This window comes from Bison bison, unplaced genomic scaffold (genome assembly GCF_000754665.1).
Source record: "Bison bison bison isolate TAMUID 2011002044 unplaced genomic scaffold, Bison_UMD1.0 scf7180017864040, whole genome shotgun sequence".
NCBI lineage: Eukaryota > Metazoa > Chordata > Mammalia > Artiodactyla > Bovidae > Bison > Bison bison.
The window spans coordinates 4274398-4295280 of NW_011494612.1; the positions used below are offsets into that span (position 1 = coordinate 4274398).

A 20883-nucleotide genomic window follows, 5' to 3' on the forward strand; every position below is an offset into this window, starting at 1 on the left:
TTTTTTTTTCTTTTTACTTGCAATGCTAGTGATAGAACCAAAGGCTGATATCTATATCAAACAGGAGAAACATAAAGGAAACTAAACAATTTTATGTAATCACGTGGCCGTGATCCTATACAGTAAAATGGAAATTCAAAGGACATGATTTTTCTGAATGCAGGAGACCCTGGTTTCATTCCTGGGTCGGGAAGATTCCCTGGAGAAAGGACAGGCTACCCACTCCAGTATTCTGGCCTAGAGAATGCCATGGACTGTATAGTCCATGGGGTCACAAAGAGTCAGGCACAACTGAGCCACATTCACTTTCACATTTGGATATTATTAAAAAAAAAAATGTGGTAACAGATCTAGAACCTTTGGCAAGCTAACGAATGAGTAATATAAATATCAATAATCAACTTTGTCCTTCATGGTGATTACCGTCCGATATTTGCTTTGAGAGCACTTGAACTCCTCATTGTTAAAGAGAAATAATCTTTCCTCTCTGAAACATTTGTGAACCATTCAGTTGGGTGTGGTGAATAAAATACTTAAGGATCTAATACATAAAAATGCAATAGGCAAAGCACATTATTTTTTCGCTCCCTTTCTCAAAGGATGGAATATTTTGTATTTGCCCTGATTTTATGTCTTGACTTCATGTACCATTGTATAGTGACATTTTTAGTTGAAATACAGTAGGACTAAAAATATTGATATAATACTAATAAATCATGTTGGTATGTGTGGTTGTCACATAGGATTCACAGGAGATTTAAATTCACAGTTGTCAACGTAAAGGATTCATGCTATTTAGCTTCTTCATGAATCTATACCACGAAGGAAGAGCTTTTCTCAACACATTTCACTGAGGGAACTACAGGGATGATAGGCATAATACTATGTGTCAACTCATGGATTTCTAAGCATTGCTCACAATACAGATCTGATGTTCAACATCAGGGTTTTTTCAGTGTCCTTGAACAGCATTTGTTTTTCTGTTCAGTTCAGTTCAATTCAGTCGCTCGGTCGTGTCCGACTCTTTGCGACCCCCATTGAACCGCAGCACGCCAGGCCTCCCTGTCCATCACCAACTCCCAGAGTTTACCCAAACTCGTGTCCATTGAGTCGCTGATGCCATCTAACCATCTCATCCGCTGTCGTCCCCTTCTCCTCCTGTCTTCAGTCTTTCCCAACATCAGGGTCTTTTCAAATGAGTCAGCTCTCCAAAAACTGGAGTTTCAGCTTCAACATCAGTCCTTCCGATGAACACCCAAAACTGATTTCCTTTAGGATGGACTGGTTGGATCCCCTTGCAGTCCAAGGGACTCTCAAGAGTCTTCTCCAACACCACAGTTCAAAAGCATCCATTCTTCTGCGCTCAGCCTTCTTTATAGTCCACCTATATATTCCAGGCGAAGTTCAAGGGAAGCTGTGATGCTCCACTGCCCTTGAAGGAGTCCACATGGAATGAAGAAGTACTGTGGGAAGTCTGTTAGTAACCATCATGTCTTGGGTCTGTGGTCCGCACCCCTCCACTCCGCTCACTGGATGCTGATCCATGGGGACCCAGGAGCGCACGAAATGCTGCATTTGTCTTTCTAAGTTGTCTTTTAAACAGGGGTCCCCAGGCTCCTAATGCCTGATCTAATACCTGATGATCTGAGGTGGAGCTGATGTAATATTAATAGAAATAAAGTGCACCATAAATGTAATGAGTGTGAATCATCCCGAAACCCTCACATGCTGGGTCTGTGAAAAAATTGTATTCCACAAAATCAGTCCCTGGTGCCAAAAAGGTTGGGGACCACTGTTTTAGAATGATTATAACATATTTATTCTTAGTACCTGCTCTGGACATTGTGAAAGTAGGTTTTAACTGGTAGCTCATTGATAGTAACGTTATTTAGCTAGTTCAAAAAAGTTTACAAATGGATTTATGGTTAGAGAGAGGTTAGAGAGGTTGAAAGCCAATCGTAACAACAGCAGAAAGCCAGAAATTGTGAAAATAATTTATCCAGATTACTGATATATTCTTGAGTATTCTTAGTCAATGGAATGACTTGTGTGAGTTCATAAATGCAGAAGGATTTAAAAGGGACTGAAATTAATTTTGGTTTTTCTGCGATCTGTAAAATGTGGCTAACATTACCTCATTCATAGGAATGTTGTATTGTTTCATGTAATACAATTAAAAATAAATTGTATATAGTAGTATAATCCTTACTAAGTTACATTTCAAATTTAAATTTTAATATGCTGTGTCTCATCAAAATGATATTGTTTCTGGATTTATGGAAGTATTGATATTTGATAAGAGTCCACTAAGTTACTGTGTCTTTGGAAATGATTGTAGGAACCAATGATGCCCATGGACCAGTCATCCATGCACTCAGACCACGCACAGACAGGTAAGAATGACGGTGGCACAAGCTACTGCTCATTAAGAAAGTGTCACCTAAAGACTTCTGTATGTCAATCTTTCGCCTAAATGTAAAGACATTTATATTCTTCCCAAATAAAAGCTAAGTAACCATGCTGCTAAGCTGCTAAGTCACTTCAGTTGTGTCCGACTCTCTGCGACCCCATAGATGGCAGCCCACCAGGCTCCGCCGTCCCTGGGATTCTCCAGGCAAGAACACTGGAGTGGGTTGCCATTTCCTTCTCCATGTAACCATATTTTGGGGATTTAACATCAATCACAGTATTTAACATATATGTTTGGCATTTTTAAAAGACAACTATGTAAACTACAGCAAATGACTGTTTCCTTTAATTCCGATAAATTTCTTTGAGACCTCTTTATATACCAAATCTATTTTTTTTTCAATAATGAAGACGTATTGATTTTGTGGACTGTTGACTCTATTCGACATTTTAAAATAAAACTCTATTATGAGATGAAGAAATGATGTAAAAGATACAGAGATGCTGTATCAAAAATTCAAGAAAGATCATGTGAGTTCAAATGTCTAGTAGATACAAAACCTTTAGTATGTCTCTGAGAAATTTGGAGAGCAATTATATGGGACATGGCAGCCTGATCTGGGATGAATCAAGAAAAAGGGACTTTTTCTAGAAGGACAGAATGTGGCATCTTCTTCATGGAAGAAGCTAGTTATATGAAATGTAGGTTTTTTTGGCCCCAGCTGCTTTAAGGAATAGAAACCTGGAATCCAATCTAGTCTAAACTAGAGACCCTCCATCTCTTATGTCTCAGTCATACTAATATAATTAAATAGGGTTTAGAGGGTTACCCTTTTAGAAGGAATTTGTAAAGAAGAAAAATATATTTTAAAATAGCAAAAGTGTTTGTTAAAATCAGTAGTCGCTATTGATTGGTTCGTTCTCTTTACCCTCATTAGAGATTAGAATTTAACTGATATTTATGTATAATTTGTTATTAATAGGACAGATATTCAGTTTTAAATGATGAACAATTATTGAAAAATAAAAAGTAAGAAAAATTAAATGAGAAAATTTTGTGTAACTTAGTTAATGTGTACTGTGTTTTTCTTCTTTTTTTTTTTAAATGTTTGGGATTGGGTTTTTAGTAATTCCATATAATCCTTCAAGTCATGAGAGTTTGGACCAAGTTGGTGAAGAAAAGGAGGTAAGATAATTAGTCTTATGGTACATTATGTCATCAGCTTTTTAATAACACGTGACAGTTTAAAACCATGACAGATTGACTTGCTTAAATTTTAGGTCATACTGGAAAAATATAGGGATGATTTTTAATGATTCTAGAGTTTTATTCTGATTTGTTAATTAAATTACTAAAATCATTTAAATCAAACAGTCTGGTGTGGTGGGATAACTTATTTTCATTTTAAGGTAGCATAATCTAAAAATTATAATGTACTTAAGAATGGTGTTTCAAAATACTTGGTAGTATTGTTTAAAAATCTCGATCCTTCCATTTTACAGACTAATGGTTTATTTAAAGTATAAATAATTAAACATCTTAACTGCCCATCTTTTTTTCTGACTGTTAAACAGTTTATCAGTTTTTTAAACAGTTTAATTTAAAATGTTGAATTAAAATGATAACCAATTTTTTTAAAAAAGCTTATGGTAAGATTTAGCATGCCTCACATGTTTCACTCCCACTTTGACTTCTGAGAAACAACCTTTTTTAATCTTTTCTAGTTGTGTCCACAATGTGTTTATCCCTTTCTTTTTCAGGTTTTTCAACTTTATATACTTCTGGCCACGAAAGGTTTAAACTAGTATACTGTGTTGTGCTTGCTAAGTCGCATCAGTTGTGTCTGGCTCTTTGCGACCCTATGAACTGTAGCCCACCTGGCTCCTCTGTCCTTGAGAGTCTCCAGGCAAGAATACTGGAGTGGGGTGCCATGCCCCTCCTCCAGGGGATCTTCCCCACCTAGGGATCGAACCCATGTCTTACATCTCCTGCATTGGCAGGCAGGTTCTTTACCACTAGCACCCAAACTAGTATACTGCCTCCTCCTTTTCTCTTTCCATTGTTTGATAAGTGGTATTATGTTTTACTCTGGGTTACCTTTTTATTATGGAAAATGTCAAGTATCAATAAAAGTAAACAGAATACTATAACAACCCCCTGTGTCCATTACCCAGTTAAAACAATTGTCTGTACATGTTTTGTCTACCAGCTTCTCTCACTCCCTTTGGCTTAGATGGTAAAGAATCTGCCTGAAAATGCAGGATACCCAGGTTCAATCCTGGGTCAGGAAGATCCCCTGAAGAAGGGAATGGCAACCCGTTCCAGTATTCTTGGGCTTCTCTGGTGGCTCAGGCAGTAAAGAATCTGCCTGCAATTTGGGAAACCTGGGTTTGATCCCTGGGTTGGGAAGATCCCCTGGAGAAGGAAACGGCTACCCACTGCAGCATTCTGGCCTGGAGAATTTCATGGACAGAAGCGCCTGGCAGGCTGTAGTCCATGGGGTTGCAAAGAGTCGGACATGACTGAGCGACTTTCACTTCTCTCACTCCTGTACTGTTTTGAAGCACATCTGTTGGTTACCTGTTTAGTCTCCTATCCCAGTTTCTTGTATCTCTTTTAGTTTGTTTGACATTCTTTTGCTGTTTTATTACTAGTTGTTCTAGGGATTGCATCTTACACCCTTAACTTACTTAAATTCAGTACAGATTATTAATAATATGTTTACCATTTTCCAGGATATCAAGGACCTTAGGGCACTTTAAATTCACTCATGCTCACTTCTTGCCTTTAGTGCTTTTTCTGTCCTATTTTAAAATTCTGCATGTGTGTGTTAGTGTTTCTGAACAGTCAGTCCTTACTTTGGTTTATCCATATCTTATTCTTTTGTTCTGTGTCCTTCCTGTGTGTCTGCTTCCATATGAGATCATCTTTCTTCCTGAAAAACTCAGTGTTTCCTTTAGTGAGAATAACTAGTGATGGATTTCCTTAGTTTTTGTTTGTCTGAAAATGTGTTTCTTTCACTTTCATTTTGAAGGCTATTTTTCAGGCTTTAGGATTGTAGAACATCGGGGGTGAAGGGGGTTTGGGCCCTTTAAAAGGTGACTTTCCACTGTTTTCTGGCTTCTGTCATTTCATTCAGACTTATTATTGTTTATGTGAAGAAACTGTTACCTTCACTCCATTTGATTCTCTTTTATGGTTTCCTATTAACCATACTTAGTCTATACATTGCTTTATCTTTTTTACCATTTTCTGCATTCTTAATCTGCCCTAATCTGGTTTCTTTCACTCCTGTTCATTTATCCTTGTTTCCCAAGTCACATTATTATTTCTGCATTTTCTTTTGAATCATCATTCTCCTTCAGTTTTCATAATACTTCCCTCCCACCCAATTGGTGCTTACTAGTTTATCTTTCTGAAAAGTTGCTCCTTGCTTTTGTTTATACTCTTCACTTCAGAGAATTCACACTTAATTCTCATGCGTACATCTGTTGGTTGTATGCTGAGAATTTTGCAGGCATCTAATAAAAGATTATCTTTAGTCTTCTTTGTGAAGAATCAGAAGCCTAAGTTTCTGGTTCTGAATGATTTACAGGGCTGACTGTCATTCCAAAGAAGGCTTGATATTGTGTAAATAAGAATGTTTTACATTAGCTGAGCTGCCTCCTGCTTGCTTTCTGCCTGTAGTTTTAACTCAGCTTTCATACATTAAGCTCCTAGCAGACTCATCTTGATGAGTAACTTCTCACTGTAACTTCTAACTTCAGTGTGAAAAACTGAGCTCATTATCTCATCAACTCTGCCAGTCTTATCCTGTGCTCACACTTTCTTTTTCTATCAGTGATACCTCCAATCTCCTGGTCACCAAAGTTAGTGTCATTTTTTTTTTTTAATGCTTATGTCTTCATTGCCTCCATTCCCCAAAATTATCAGATTCTTTTAAAGACATCTTTTAAAGTTTCCCAGGTTTCAGCTTCTTCTCCATTCCAAACACCACCCCTCTGACCTCAACTCATGAATTTATCCTATCTCTTAAGTAGTGCGATTCTATCATTTGGGTTGATGTAAGAAAATAATTAAGAATTTAAATCAGAAAATATTTAAACATCTTACAGGTATATCTAGGTGTTAGAAGTATATTTTGTTATGCAAAATACTTCAGGTATAGCTCTTTGATATAAATGTCCTCAACAGGCAATGAACACCAGGGAAAGTGGCAAAGCTTCTTCCAGTTTAGGTCTTCAGGACTTTGATTTGCTCCGAGTAATAGGAAGAGGAAGTTATGCTAAAGTACTGTTGGTACGATTAAAAAAAACAGATCGTATTTATGCAATGAAAGTTGTGAAAAAAGAGCTTGTCAATGATGATGAGGTAAGCACAATGATGTTTTATTACCTCTAAACTATTACATTGGCTTAAGCGTATGATATCAGAAAAGATGTCAATGTTTGTGCCTTATTGTTTTAGTCTGCTTTTCTAAATACATGCTTCAGACTGCTTAAAATATATATTTAAAGTTGTCTGATGATTATTAGATTAAAAAAAAATAAACATCAAACCATATTATTATCAAGGGAAAGTACTTGAGCTTTGTAAAAGTTTGCTAGACTCTTTAATAATATTGAAAGGTTTGCTGGGTAGTAGTTTCTCTTTGTATATAAATTATTATTTCATGATTATCAATGCTTTTGATGTTTAGCCTAGTTAGTAATTGCATTTATGGTAATAGAATTACTAAGAACAAATTTGTCATAGTTTTGATACTGTCATTCTAGTTTGACATAAATTTCTTTCATATTTTAAAATAGGATATTGACTGGGTACAGACAGAGAAACATGTTTTTGAACAGGCATCCAATCATCCTTTTCTTGTTGGGCTGCATTCTTGCTTTCAGACAGAAAGCAGGTAAGATTGAAAGATAATGGAATGATTCCTGGGTTTGACACAATAAGAACATTTTGGTATATTATACAGTAAGAACCCTTTTTACAGTAATTCCTGAAGTGGAAATCACATGGAAACACAACAGTACTGTGTTCATAATTGCCTGCAACTCCTGTTGGATCAGCATTAGGAAATTACCTGCTGCTGCTGCTAAGTCGCTTCAGTCGTGTCCGACTCTGTGCGACCCCATAGGTGGCAGCCCACCAGGCTCCGCCGTCCCTGGGATTCTCCAGGCAAGAACACTGGAGTGGGTTGCCATCTCCTTCTCCAATGCATGAAAGTGAAAATCGAAAGTGAAGTCGCTCAATCGTGACCGACTCTTCGTGACCCCATGGACTGCAGCCTTCCAGGCTCCTCTGTCCATGGGATTTTCTAAGCAAGAGTACTGGAGTGGGGTGCCATCGCCTTCTCCGAGGAAATTACTTGCTTTACACCAAAAAAAAGTCAGAATTATGGCAGGAGAAAGTAGATATCCAACCTTTTAAATATCACCAAAATTCTAGTTTTAGGACTTAAAATTTCCTAGAGTTTAATTAGGTGGTAAATCCTAACTTCTTTCACTTTAAATGACGATTGGAAATGACTTACATTGCACCTTCTAAAATTGGGGTGGGAGTGACAGTTCTGGATCGCAAGTGGTACTACTTGAGAATGAAAGTAGCAAGTTACAGAATTATTATCTTTGGTTTGCTTTCTTGTATCTTCTGTGGTTTCTCCTCCAGTCACCCTTTGTTTCCACCAAATTCCTGGAATGTTTGTTACGGGTTTATCTTGTAGAAGGCTCTCTGTACTGTGACTGGTGTCTAGTGTTTAAACTGCAGAAGTGACACAGCCTTATTTTGGGTCTTGGTTTCATGTGTTCTCTCCTGTGTTTTAGATTGTTCTTTGTTATAGAGTATGTTAATGGAGGAGATTTAATGTTTCATATGCAACGACAAAGAAAACTTCCTGAAGAGCATGCCAGGTAAGTTTTGTGTTTATTGTTTCTGTGTGTTGGATTTTGGTAGGAGTACTTCTGGGACTTTTTATATGTCGGTGGTTCAAAACAGTAGATAAATCATTTATTTTGATTCCAACTAATTCTCTGTAAGTCATGTAGAGGCTGAGCTAAAAGTTAATTTATATTGTAATATTACATATATAGCATTATGTATTACATATTTAATAATATAAGCAGTTGAGAGGTATAAACAGTATTCAAGGGGAAACCTTTAGTCTACTAAGCTCAATTATTTTCAAATATTTTGTCTATTCAGTATCAGCCACTGAAATAACTAATGAATTTATAAGCACATATTAATCTTATTATGTATGCAGTGATCTCTGACAGTTTTTTGTTAGAAGATGATTGTTGGGACTTCCCTGGTGGTCCAGTGGTTAAGACTCTGTGCCCTCAATGCTGGGGACATGGGTTCAGTCCCTGTCAGGGAACTAAGATCTCTGGCATGCCTCACAGCACAGCCAATAAAATGAAATAAAATAGAATAAAGGTTATTGTTCATATTTACTTGAGCGTAATGAAACAATTCCTCTTAACTATGATGTAATTCTGACTGTTCTTCCATAGTTATAGTTTCTGAATTATTCTGCCTTTGGCATTCCCCCCTCTGATTCCATATATGTTGATTAATAAGAGAAAAGAGTATTAAATATCATTTGTTTAGTGCCCTTAATTTGATGTTATTATACAAGATAGTAAATAGTTTCTCGAGGACTTTGGTGGGGAAGGATCATGGCCTTGGATAAGAAGTTTAATCCGTCAGTGCCGTATTTTGTTTTGTTTTTTACTCATAATTAGAAATAATTCTACCCTTCTGCACTTCACGAGAGTAATGCCAAAAGGAAGCAAGTGAGTTTGTATGTGTATTTAACAAAGGTTGGAGACTCATTTTTAAAAAATAACTTATTTAGTGGAAATCTTGCTATTCATTGATATTTCTTATCAAAAAGAGTTAATAACCTTCAATTTTATAGGAAGGTGTAAAGTGTATTAATCTATCTTGTTTAATTTACTGTATGTTCATTATTTATTTCAGCTTTGACAAATGATCACCCTTCATAGCAAAGCCACAGATGATATTTTGAATTGTGGATATAGCCAGTATTTGTTCCTTGTTTGTTCCGTTGGACTAAGGGAATGTAGCCTAGTTTTTATTTTATTAAAGTGCCCGTTCTGGTTTTATACCATCTTTGCTTTTGTAGGAACCAGATACAGGATAAGGGCTCAAGTTCCTTGTTTTTAGAATTACGTAGCTAGAAGGTGTGTATTACACATCTCCAAACATGATCACGATAATACTCACCAAAGCAGCTTTATTCAGGTCAAAAATTTTCCTATCACCAATGAGTTGGTGGCAGTTCTGAAAATGTCTTCCTGTTATAGAATAATTTAACTCATTTTTTAGAATTTTGGTGTGGGTTTTATTATTTGAATGGTCAGCTTTCAGTATTCTTTCCATTTTTGACCAATCAGTGGTTCTTAGCCTTTTGGAAGGTCTTTTGTCCCTTAGAGAAGTGATGAAAACTGTGGAAACTATAAAAGATATCCATACAACTTTGTATCCGGTTGTAGGAGTGTGGACATTCTGAAGTCCATCCAAGGACCCAGATTAGGAATCCCTGTTTGAGACTTTCAAATTAAACTTTATGAAAGGTATGGGTTTAATTTAGACTGGAACTTTTATAATTGTGTTTGGGGCTCAGCTATTTTAAAGTGGTGCCTCAATTTGTGTTTTGGTATTATTCCTAAAAACATTGGGAGGAAAAAAATCTTTTGACATGATTTTGATGTTCTGGTTTGCAGATGGAAGTAGGATTTAAATACCTTCCTCTAGAAACTTACCACGATTTAAAAACTTGAATCAAATGAGTTAATTTTTCATTTTATTTTAGATTTTATTCTGCAGAAATCAGTCTAGCATTAAATTATCTTCATGAACGAGGGATAATTTATAGAGATTTGAAATTGGACAACGTGTTGCTGGACTCTGAAGGACACATTAAACTCACTGACTATGGCATGTGTAAGGTGAGGGAAGTTTCTAGTTTTTGAGAAGATCTCAACAGCTCAGGAAATTGTTTTGGTCAAATAATTTTACATTCAAAACTGGGGAAATAGTTGCTACTTTGTGCTAAAATGGCAAAAAGTATCCTAAACAGAGACAGTTGTACTGATCTCCTATCCATTTATGAAATTCCACATTTTCTATGAAGTTACATGTGCTGTAAAAGTTCATTTCTTTTTATTGTCTGTATTTTTTTATCTTGAAAGTCGTGCTACTATTAAATAAAATCTGTAGGTAAAGACTATCTGCAGTCCCAGACTTTAGCACAACAGCTTGCATATCATCTTCCAAGTTTTTGCCTTTTGATTGTGACTCTTTATAATGCGCTCAAGATTTTCCCAGGGAATCTAATATTTTTTCATATTTAAATATCTGACATAAAGTACAATAGAGCAAACTTAAGAATTTTAGTTATTCTCAGGACATGTCCTTTATGTCTGAGTGTTTTATTCATTTTGTAATAGTGTTTCATTTAAAGGTCCAGTCTTTTTTCAGAAAATGTGTAGGGGACTACTCTCCTTGTCAAAATAACCTAGACAGAATTTTCTTCACACGGTAAATGTGGTAGCAAGCCTGTGAATGTGAATGTGTTAACTGCTTGTCCCCATTCACCTAAGGGAAGTCCCTCTAGGGCCTGCCTCTTTTTTTTTTTTTAATAAAATTTTTAAAATCTATTTTTGGCTGCACTGGGTCTTTGTTGCTGCACACAGGCTTTCTGTAGTTGCGGTGAGTGGGAGCTACTCTCTAGTTGCAGTGCTCGGGCTTCTCGTTGCAGTGGCTTCTCTTCTGGAGCACAGGCTCTAGGCGCCTGGGCTTGCTAATTGTTGCAGGGGCTCAGTTGCCCAGTGGCATGTAGAATCCTCCCAGAGCAGGGATTGAACCTGTGTGCCCTACATTGGCAGGTGGATTTTTAACCACTGGACTACCCAGGGAAATCCCAGCCTGACTCTTTTATTCAAAGAAACTTGAGCATTCTGTTTTGCCTAGAAGATATTGAAGAAAACTTATTACTTGATCTTTTCTTACACTTAATGAAAAATAATGCTGGTTTGTTACATACTCTCATTCTTTTCAGAGATCCTCAATCAATTTAATCAAGATCTTTGATAAATCTTCTAGAGGTTTTTTTTCAGTAATTCTTTAAATTGGTTGTTCCACTTACCTCCTTTTCTGCCTCCTTCTCCAGGAGTTGTTTAATGTTATTAGTAGGAAATGATCCCAGAATTTGAACTTGTGTTCAGAGACCTTACCAACAGTACTTTGTCTCTTTTCCAACCTAATGCATTTACACCCAATGTTTAAGCTTGTGGGAAATAAGTCCCCTGGAAATTGTAATGTTCCTATCTTATGACTTAAGGGTCAGTATTTAAACTTGCCTAAAGTCTGACCTTAAGCAAATATTAGATGAATTTCTCTTCTTTATAATTATTCTTTGAGAAATCTAAAACACTAAGATTTTTTCCATAGTTTTTCTAGAAATGCTTTCTTTAGGTTTATTTAATTTAATTTCTTCAGTTTCTCACTAGATGCTTTTATATAAGGAATGCCGAGAATAGTGATGACTGGAGGCATATGAAAACTGCAATTAACATCTTCAGAGTTTGAAATATTTTATGAATATTGATTTTTTTATTGACTGAAAACTTTAGCTATTTTATAAATTGATGTGCCTCCAACTATTTTTTATCAGCAGGGGGATTTCATAATAATATCTATTTTATGCTGTAAGTAATTTGGCTGATAGACGTACATTCAGATATCCAGTCCAAAGCTGAATGATTTAGTACAGCTCTTTTACAGGTTAACAGACTGCATCCCTTGCCTCTGAATCTTACCCTGCAAGTGCATGTCATAAACCATCACTGTATGTCAAGCCATTGCCATTAATACAAAACAACTAAAATCCCATCCATATTTCTTTGTACAGGCATGCCTTGTTTTACTGTGCTGCACAGATACTGTGTTTTTTTACAGATTGAAGGTTGTGGCAACCCTGTGTTAACATTTTTTAGCAATAAAGTTTTTTAAAAATTTTTATTGAAATATATTTGATTTACAATATTGTGTTTAAAATATCTTTTAGTTAAGGTATGCATTTTGTTTTTAGACATGCTGTTGCACATTTAATGGATTACAGTGTAGTGTACACATAATTTTTACATGCACTGGAAAATCAAAAATATTCATGTGACTCAATTTATGTGATATCTACTTTATTGTTGGAATCTGAAACCAAACCGCAGTATCTCCATGGTATGCCTATATATAAAAATAACATATATACCCCTGTTAGGGATCTTAAAAAACCCTTGAAGTCACAATATATATTACTAAGTATTTCTTCTAGATATTTATATTCATATTATATATAATAGTATAAAATCTGAAGAAAAATACATACCCCATACCAGGAATATCTCTGCAGGAATTCATAAGAACCTCATATAACAGTGGTTGTCTCTAAGAAGCTGAAACTGGATATGTCAGACAAGAATGGGAAGAAGACCTGATTTTTAGTCTGTATTTTCCCCCTCCTTTTGTTTGGAATTTTGTACCATGTAATTTAACAATAGGGAAATGGTTAAATTCTAGGTACATATGTTGAGTTGAATTTTGTAGTCATTAATAATAGGAAATCTGTAATTACATGGGAAATTACATAACTTACAAAGTAAAAAAAAAGCAGATGTTTAATTGTATATTTAGTATTATTCAGTTTGTATTTAGACTTTTGTTTTTCATTTTAATTGAGATGTGGTTGATTTACAGTATTATATATTTCAACTGTACATCGTGATTCACAGTTTTTACAGATTGTACTCCATTTATAGTTATAAAATGTGGACTGTATTCCCTGTGCTGTACAATGTATCCTTGTAGTTTATTTATTTTATACATGGTAGTTTGTACCCCTTAATCCCCTACCTGTACTTTGCTACTTCACTCACACCACTGGTAGCCACTCGCTTGCTCTCTGTATCTGTGAGTCTGTTTTGTTGTCTTATTATATTCATTAGTTTTATTTTTAAAATTCCACATATAAGTGATAGCATACAGTATTTGTTTCTCTGTCTGACTTATTTCACTAAACATAGAAGCTTCCAAGTCCATACATGTTGTTGTTTATGGCAAAATCTCATTCATTTTTGTGGCTGAGTAGGAGAATCCCAGGGACGGGGGAGCCTGGTGGGCTGCCGTCTATGGGGTAGCACAGAGTCAGACATGACTGAAGTGACTTAGCAGCAGCAGTAGCAGCAGTATTCTAGTAGTATTTTATAAATGGTTTCCTTTCTGTGCAAAAACTTTAAGTTTGATTAGGTCCCATTTGTTTATTTTTGCTTTTGTTTTCTTTGGCTTAGGAGACAGATTAAAAAAATATACATATTGGTACAGTATATAGCAAAGCATGTTCTGCCTATGTTTTCTTTTAGGAGTTTTGTGGTTTCTAGTCTTAACATTTAGGTCTTTAATCTGTTTTTATTTTATTTTTGTGTATGGTAGGAGAAAATGTTCTAGTTTTATTCTTTTACATACAGCTGTCCAGTTTTCCCAAAACCACTAATTGAAGAAACTGTCTTTTCTCCGTTGCATATTCTTGCCTCCTTTGTCATAGAATAATTAACCATAAATGCTTGGTTTATTTCTGGACTTTCTATTTCTGTTCCATTGATTTATATGCCTGTTTTTGAGCCAGTACCCACTGTTCATTACGTTAGCTTTGTAGTATAATCTGAAATCAGGTAACGTGATTCCCCCAGCTTTGTTCTTCTTTCTCAAAATTGTTTTGGCTGTTTGGGTAGATTGTCTTTCTATTGTTGATTTCTTATTTAATTTCCTTTTAATCAGAGAATAGTCTGAATGATAATGGTGCTTTGAAATATGTTGAAATTTCCTTTATGCCTTGTATTTGGTCAGTATCCCAAATGTACTTTAAAAAGCATATGTAATTGGCACCCCACTCCAGTACTCTTGCCTGGAAAATCCCATGGACGGAGGAGCCTGGTAGGCTGCAGTCCATGGGGTCGCTAAGAGTCGGACATGACTGAGCGACTTCACTTTCACTTTTCACTTTTCATTTTCATGCATTGGAGACGGAAATGGCAACCCACTCCAGTGTTCTTGCCTGGAGAATCCCAGGGACGGGGGAGCCTGGTGGGCTGCTGTCTACGGGATCGCACAGAGTCAGACACGACTGAAGTGACTTAGCAGCTTAGCAATCTCTATTTTGCATGCAAGAAGTCTCTGTCTCCCTCCTTTTCCCACACACACGCACACACACATATATATATTCTATATGTGTGTATACTATACATATTTTAAACTTTAGCTTTTATTCAAATCTCCCTCTGCTTACTAATTTTTTGTCTATATGATCTTTCCTCCTTTTTTTTTTTATATAGATGTTTTAAAAATCACCTGTCATGATTGGGGATTGTACTATCAGTCTGGGCTGCTATAACAGGGTACCATAGGTTAGGTGGCTTAAACAACAAACATTTATTTCTTATGGTTCTGGAGACAGAAGTCCACGATCAAGGTTCTGGAAGATTTGGTGTCTGAAGGTACCCTTCCTGGTTTGCAGATGACTGTCTTCCCATTGTATCCTCACATGGTGAGGAGACAGACAGAGAGCTAGCTCTCTTTCTCTTGTAAGAACATGAATCCCATCATGGGGCTCCAACCTCATGACCGAATCACCTCCCCAGAGGCTCCACCTCCCAGTGCTGTCACATAGGTTGGCAGCATGTGAGTGTCGGGGCACATAAACATTCAGACAATAGCAGAGACTCTGAAATCCTCTTAATTATTTTGCCCGTTTTTACTAGTTGTATTTTGAGGCTTGTTGTTAGCTGCATACTAGTTTCTTTTAGCTTCTTGGTGATTGTTCCATTCGTTGTTGTGTAGTTGCTCTATTCGTACACGTTAGTGTGTTCTACCTTAATTTCCTCTACCCTGTAGCTATTAAAATGCAAAACCAATAAATGTGTGACTTAGGAGAAATGACCAGAAGGGAAACAACATAATACGTCGTGGTTGTGTTAGGAAGTGGGATTTAAAAGCTTTTCTTCATAAAATATGCTTCCTTTGACTCATGTAATTTACATTTTTATATTATAATTTTACTTGAATATAAATTATTTTAAATGCCGTTTTCATCTTAATTGAATTCTACCATATCTAATGAGGTCAAGTTTTCTTTAAGGTATTTAGTAGCAACCTGTGGTTTTAATAATAAAAGCAGCTGTGCTAGTGATATTTTATTTAAGCTCAATATGCTACGTATAGATGCTAACCTTATATGAAAATGAAATAAAAGAGGTTAATTTAAAACAAATATTGCATCTTATTATTTTCTTCCTTTTTTTTTTAAAAATAAAAGGAAGGATTACGGCCAGGAGATACAACTAGCACTTTCTGTGGTACTCCTAATTACATCGCTCCTGAAATCTTAAGAGGAGAAGATTATGGTAATAATTTGGTGGTATTTTGGCCATGTGATGGAAGGGTGGTTAGATGTGATACCAATTGCATTACAGTATACTGTAGTATTTCAGTACTGAGCTTATTAACAGAAACTTTCTTGATCATCCTAAAACCTACTAGAAACTCCAAATTCTAAAATCAGAAACAGTGGGACTTTGATAGTATTTGGGGATGCCAATTTGAATATGGCAAGCACTTAAGAGTACTGGCACTGTGCTAAGCAGTTTGCATATATTAACTAAGTTAATCTAATCCTTTTAGTAATCCTATGAGATAAGCACAATTAATTGACATTTTACAAACAAGGAAACTGGTAGACAAAAAAGTTAAATAACTTGCCCAAGGTCATGTAGCAGGAAAGTGGCAGAGTTGGGATTTAATCAACCATGTAATTTCAGAATCATAAACTTCTGTAAGGTTGTTCAGATTTCCTGGGGTATTTCCCCCAGGAATCTGAAAGATGGAGGAAAGATTCCCTGCTTGTCAGAAACCAGAGGTTGTGTTTATCCTAAGAGAACATTTGGCCCTTTGGGTTCTGGCCCTTCGTAAGAAAACATTTGGCCCTTTGGGTTCTGGCCCTTTGATTTCAGCAGTTGTAAAGAAGGATGGCTATTTCTGATAGCTGCTTATAATCTGGTTCCAAAGTCCTTTCAGGATCTTTAATCAGGTAGCAGAAGATCAAATTTCACACCACGCAAGGTTATTTCAAATACAATTTAATTATGTCCTCAAAACAAAGTATTAGAGGCAGGCTCTTGAGTCTGTAATTACAAACATATTTGATGGGACAAAGTGTACAGGATAATTGTATAACTTGGCATAGACATATTGGTCTCTGCAGCTTAGTGTAACCAACAAACATATTTGGGAAGAGAAACTCGTGTTTCATTTTCTATATTTTATTTTTTAAAGTTATCGTTTAGTTACCTCCCTTCTTTGATAAGTGAAATGTTCTTGTAATCCTCAATGCCTGCCATGATCATGATAATGCATTTCAAGTTTACTTTTTCATTATGTTTATTTTTTTAATTATGTAATAAAATTAATCTCAAATTACTGACATTTTAGAATGTGGAATGGATAATTTATTGCTTTAAAATTTCATTTTGAAGGTTTCAGTGTCGACTGGTGGGCTCTTGGAGTACTCATGTTTGAGATGATGGCAGGAAGGTCTCCATTTGATATTGTTGGGAGCTCGGATAACCCTGATCAAAACACAGAGGATTATCTTTTTCAAGGTAATTTGCAGTATTTTACAGAGTCTCTGTGAATAACCCATCCTAAGGCATGAATGAAGACAGCTATAGTTATTACTTTCTAGTAAGAAAGAGGAAGAATAATCTGGAAAATATACCCCTAAACACATGAGTTTGTTTTTGTTGTTTTGATCTATCGTTCCTACTGCTTAGTTTTTGGTCCCAGTTGCCAGTTACCTTCTCATACTCAGAAACAACAAGGAGGTGACTTCAGATTGTACATCACAGAGGTTGGAGGAAGGAATTGTGTGGCCGGAGAGGGCAGTCTTTTCACCTGGACCACAGTCCTGAATGCATAAATCCAAGAGCAATAATGGGAAAAAGCAGAGTACTAAGGAGATAAAAAGGATCAAAAGGTGAAGGAAAAAGCTCTGCAGTTGGAAATACAAAGAACTGAACAGAACAGAAACAAGCAGACAAGCACAAGGACCCCGAACACACCGTCCAAAGAAGTGCAAAAACTGCCATAAAATTCTACATTTAATGACTAAGGCCATTACAGAAAATGAATAGATATTTCATGTAATAGGAAATCTAGCTTGCTGTGAAAAACCTGGAAACACTTTTAACCTCCTTAGTCAGGGTTGTGCACATTAAAAATTAATGGGCTTCCGTCTCATACCTACACATTTGGCAAAAATTTTAAAGTCTGACAACACCAGTGCGAGTAAGGGTTAATAACAGTGCTGGTGAGGATATGAAGCAACTGGAACTCTGGTGGATGGAGTGAAAACTGACATGACAACTTTGGAAAATAATTTGGCAAAGTCTAATGTAATCAAATATAGTAATACATGCCACACATTTTACAGACACTAACCTGTTTAAACCTTATAACTCTCCTATGAGGGCTTCGTTGGTGGCTCAGTGGTAAAGAATCTGCCTGCCAATGCAGGAGATGCAGGTTCCATACCTGGGTCAGGAAGACCCCCTGGAGGAGGGCATGGCAACCCACTCCAGTATTCTTGCCTGAATAATCCCATGGACAGAGGAGCCTGGCTGCAGTCTATGGGGTTTCAAAAAAGTTGGACACGACTTAGCAACTAAATAGAAAACAACAGCAACACCCCTATGAATCAGATATTCTTTTTATTCCAATTTTACAGATAAGGCAACAGACACAGTAAGGTAGTCAAAGAATAAAACCTACACATGTAGTGATCAAAATTGTTCAGAGTAGAGGCTCTGAGTAGGAAGGAAAGGACAGGACTGGGAAGGTACACAAGATGCTTAGACAGTGTTTGTAATGTCTGTTGTTTTCTGCTGGAATGCCTTAAATATCTTATAGTAGAAATATAAAGATGAAAACCCTGTAAAAGTTAATTATAATAATGCTGTAAATTTTATCTTTCTAGTTATTTTGGAAAAACAAATTCGCATACCACGTTCTTTATCTGTAAAAGCTGCAAGTGTCCTGAAGAGCTTCCTCAACAAGGTATAAATTGTATATAAAATCATTAGTGATTTATCTCTATACAAATGGCACTGGTAAGGAGAGTTTCAGGCGACATAAAATTCCAAAACATCAAAGTGTATAATTTTTCCATTAGATCTGGAACTTGTCTCTTCACCAAAGGGTGCCTTGACAGAATGAGATCCTTGACAGAATGAGATCCTGAGATGCGTCGTCCTTTCCGTTCTGCCAGTATAGTTTACCCCTAGCTTAGTATCACGTATGGTGTTTGTTTTGTTTTGCTTTTCGGCTGTGCTGGGTCTTCACTGTGGTGCATGGACTCTTGTCTGATTGTGGCACTCAGAGCTGCTCTTCTTATGGAGCATAGGCTCCAGAGTGTGTGGGCTCATACGTGTGGTGTTTTTAATGTAAACAAAAAATACCACGTGCTCAATTAGAGAAAAACTGCATCTTTGGGGATAGCCTCAGTTGTACCTCCATCTCTATTTTTTCAGTTTCCTTTAGATGATTATTATAGAATGTTTTAACTTATTGAGTACTTGGTACAGTAGTGTTCTCTGCAAATTCTCTTATCACAACCCTATAATTAGAAATTATTCAGAAAAAATAAAATGCTGAAATGTTGTCTCTTTAAAAAGTCTGAACACCATTCTGTCATTGTTTGTTGCAGTTGATAGGCTAGAAGATTTTTTTTTTTATATATATTTTATTTGCTTGCACTGGGTCTTAGTTACAGTATATAGGCTCTTAGTTCCCTGACCAGGGATTGAACCCAGGACCCCTCCATTGGGAGCACAGTCTTAGCCACTGGACCAGCGGGGAAGTCCCTAGAAAAGTTTTAGGATCTAAAATTATGACTCTGAATTATGTTTATTCATAACACTCTAACACCAAATGTGTAGGTTTCTTTCCACACCACCAACCAGTTTTCCATCCTCTTACTTTAAAAATCTTGTTTAAAAATAAATGGTAGGTTAGAAAGTAGGTTGACGTGTGTTTATTTTCTGAGATAAATAAGATAATGAGTTTTAATAAAATAAATTCAAGCTTGTTTTAAATGAGTATTTTATGTGAGGAAAGATTTAAACTGGAAACCTTAGTTTTAACACAGTGAAAAATGAAGGTGAGAAGTGTCAGTATGCAAAGCAGAATGCCTTTTGCCACAGAGGAAAATGGAAACATGTTCTCATTCACGATAGTTGTATAATTTGCAGGCTGCTTCTCAGTCCAGTGATTCAGATAATGGTTGTATCGTTGTTGTACACAAATTATGGTTGTTGCTATAATTGGACACAGGGCTTTTAAATTGAGCTAAAAACAAACTGGTGAAGTTCGAGGGTTTGTGTGTTTTGAGTATCACTCCAGCCCGTGTCAAAGAAAGAGTTGGGTACTGCCCAAATAATTCTGCTGCTCTCTCTGTCTTCTTCCCATTTTTCTTTAGCAAGGTGTGGTAACATCTCTCCACTTGAGTTACAAGGATAGCTGGAGAAGAGCTGTGAGGAAATCTTGCTTGCCACAAGCATCAGATACTCCTTTGATTATCTAGTGTTATATTTTCTAGAAATGAAAGGTAGACCATTCTGATTTCAGATATAAAGGTATCATATAACAGACACAAAACACAGGTCACAAGGGTGATTTATTCTGAAGCAGAGTATTCACCCAGCTCTTGAAACATTTCCACCATAGGACCCAAAGGAACGATTGGGTTGTCATCCACAAACAGGATTTGCTGATATTCAGGGACACCCATTCTTCCGAAATGTTGATTGGGATATGGTATGTACATTTTGATTATTTTATATATTGTTGTTGTTCAGTTGCTAAGTCCTGTCCGACTCTTTGTGACCCCATGGAATGCAACACGCCAGTCTTCCCTGTCCTTCACTGTCTCCCAGAGTTTGCTCAAACTCATGTCCATTGAGTTGGTGATGCCACCCAATCATTTCATCCTCTGTTGTCCCCTTCTCTTGCCCTCAATCTTTCCCAGCATCAGAGTCTTTTGCAATGAGTCAGCTCTTGACATCAGGTGGCCTAAGTATTGGAGCTTCAGCATCAGTCCTTCCAATATTAGTTTTCATTATTTTCTTGGGCCAAAATTTATTAATGTAAAAGAATATTGAAAAACCAGTGTATCACAGCTTACATAACTTAAAACCACTCTCTAAAGTGCCTTTTTAAAAATTTATTTTTTAATTGAAGGATAATTGCTTTACAGAATTTTGTTGTTTTAAAATCACTTTAAATGACAAAAAACAACAAAATTCTAAGTGCTTTTTAAAAAGCATTTAAAACTGTGAAAGCTTAGA

The 20883-nt window shown here is 36.3% G+C and overlaps 1 protein-coding gene across 1 annotated transcript in view; it reads left to right on the plus strand.

Annotated features, from left to right (window-relative positions):
- Positions 1-20883, plus strand: part of PRKCI (protein kinase C, iota) — a 71308-nt gene that overhangs the window by 43493 nt on the left and 6932 nt on the right. Inside the window, exons 7-16 of the mRNA XM_010835231.1 lie at positions 2339-2393; positions 3537-3595; positions 6605-6781; positions 7219-7316; positions 8233-8319; positions 10248-10383; positions 15801-15888; positions 17017-17142; positions 18516-18595; positions 20264-20353. Of these exons, the coding sequence (XP_010833533.1) occupies positions 2339-2393; positions 3537-3595; positions 6605-6781; positions 7219-7316; positions 8233-8319; positions 10248-10383; positions 15801-15888; positions 17017-17142; positions 18516-18595; positions 20264-20353 (996 nt within the window). The remainder of the gene's footprint in view (positions 1-2338; positions 2394-3536; positions 3596-6604; positions 6782-7218; positions 7317-8232; positions 8320-10247; positions 10384-15800; positions 15889-17016; positions 17143-18515; positions 18596-20263; positions 20354-20883) is intronic.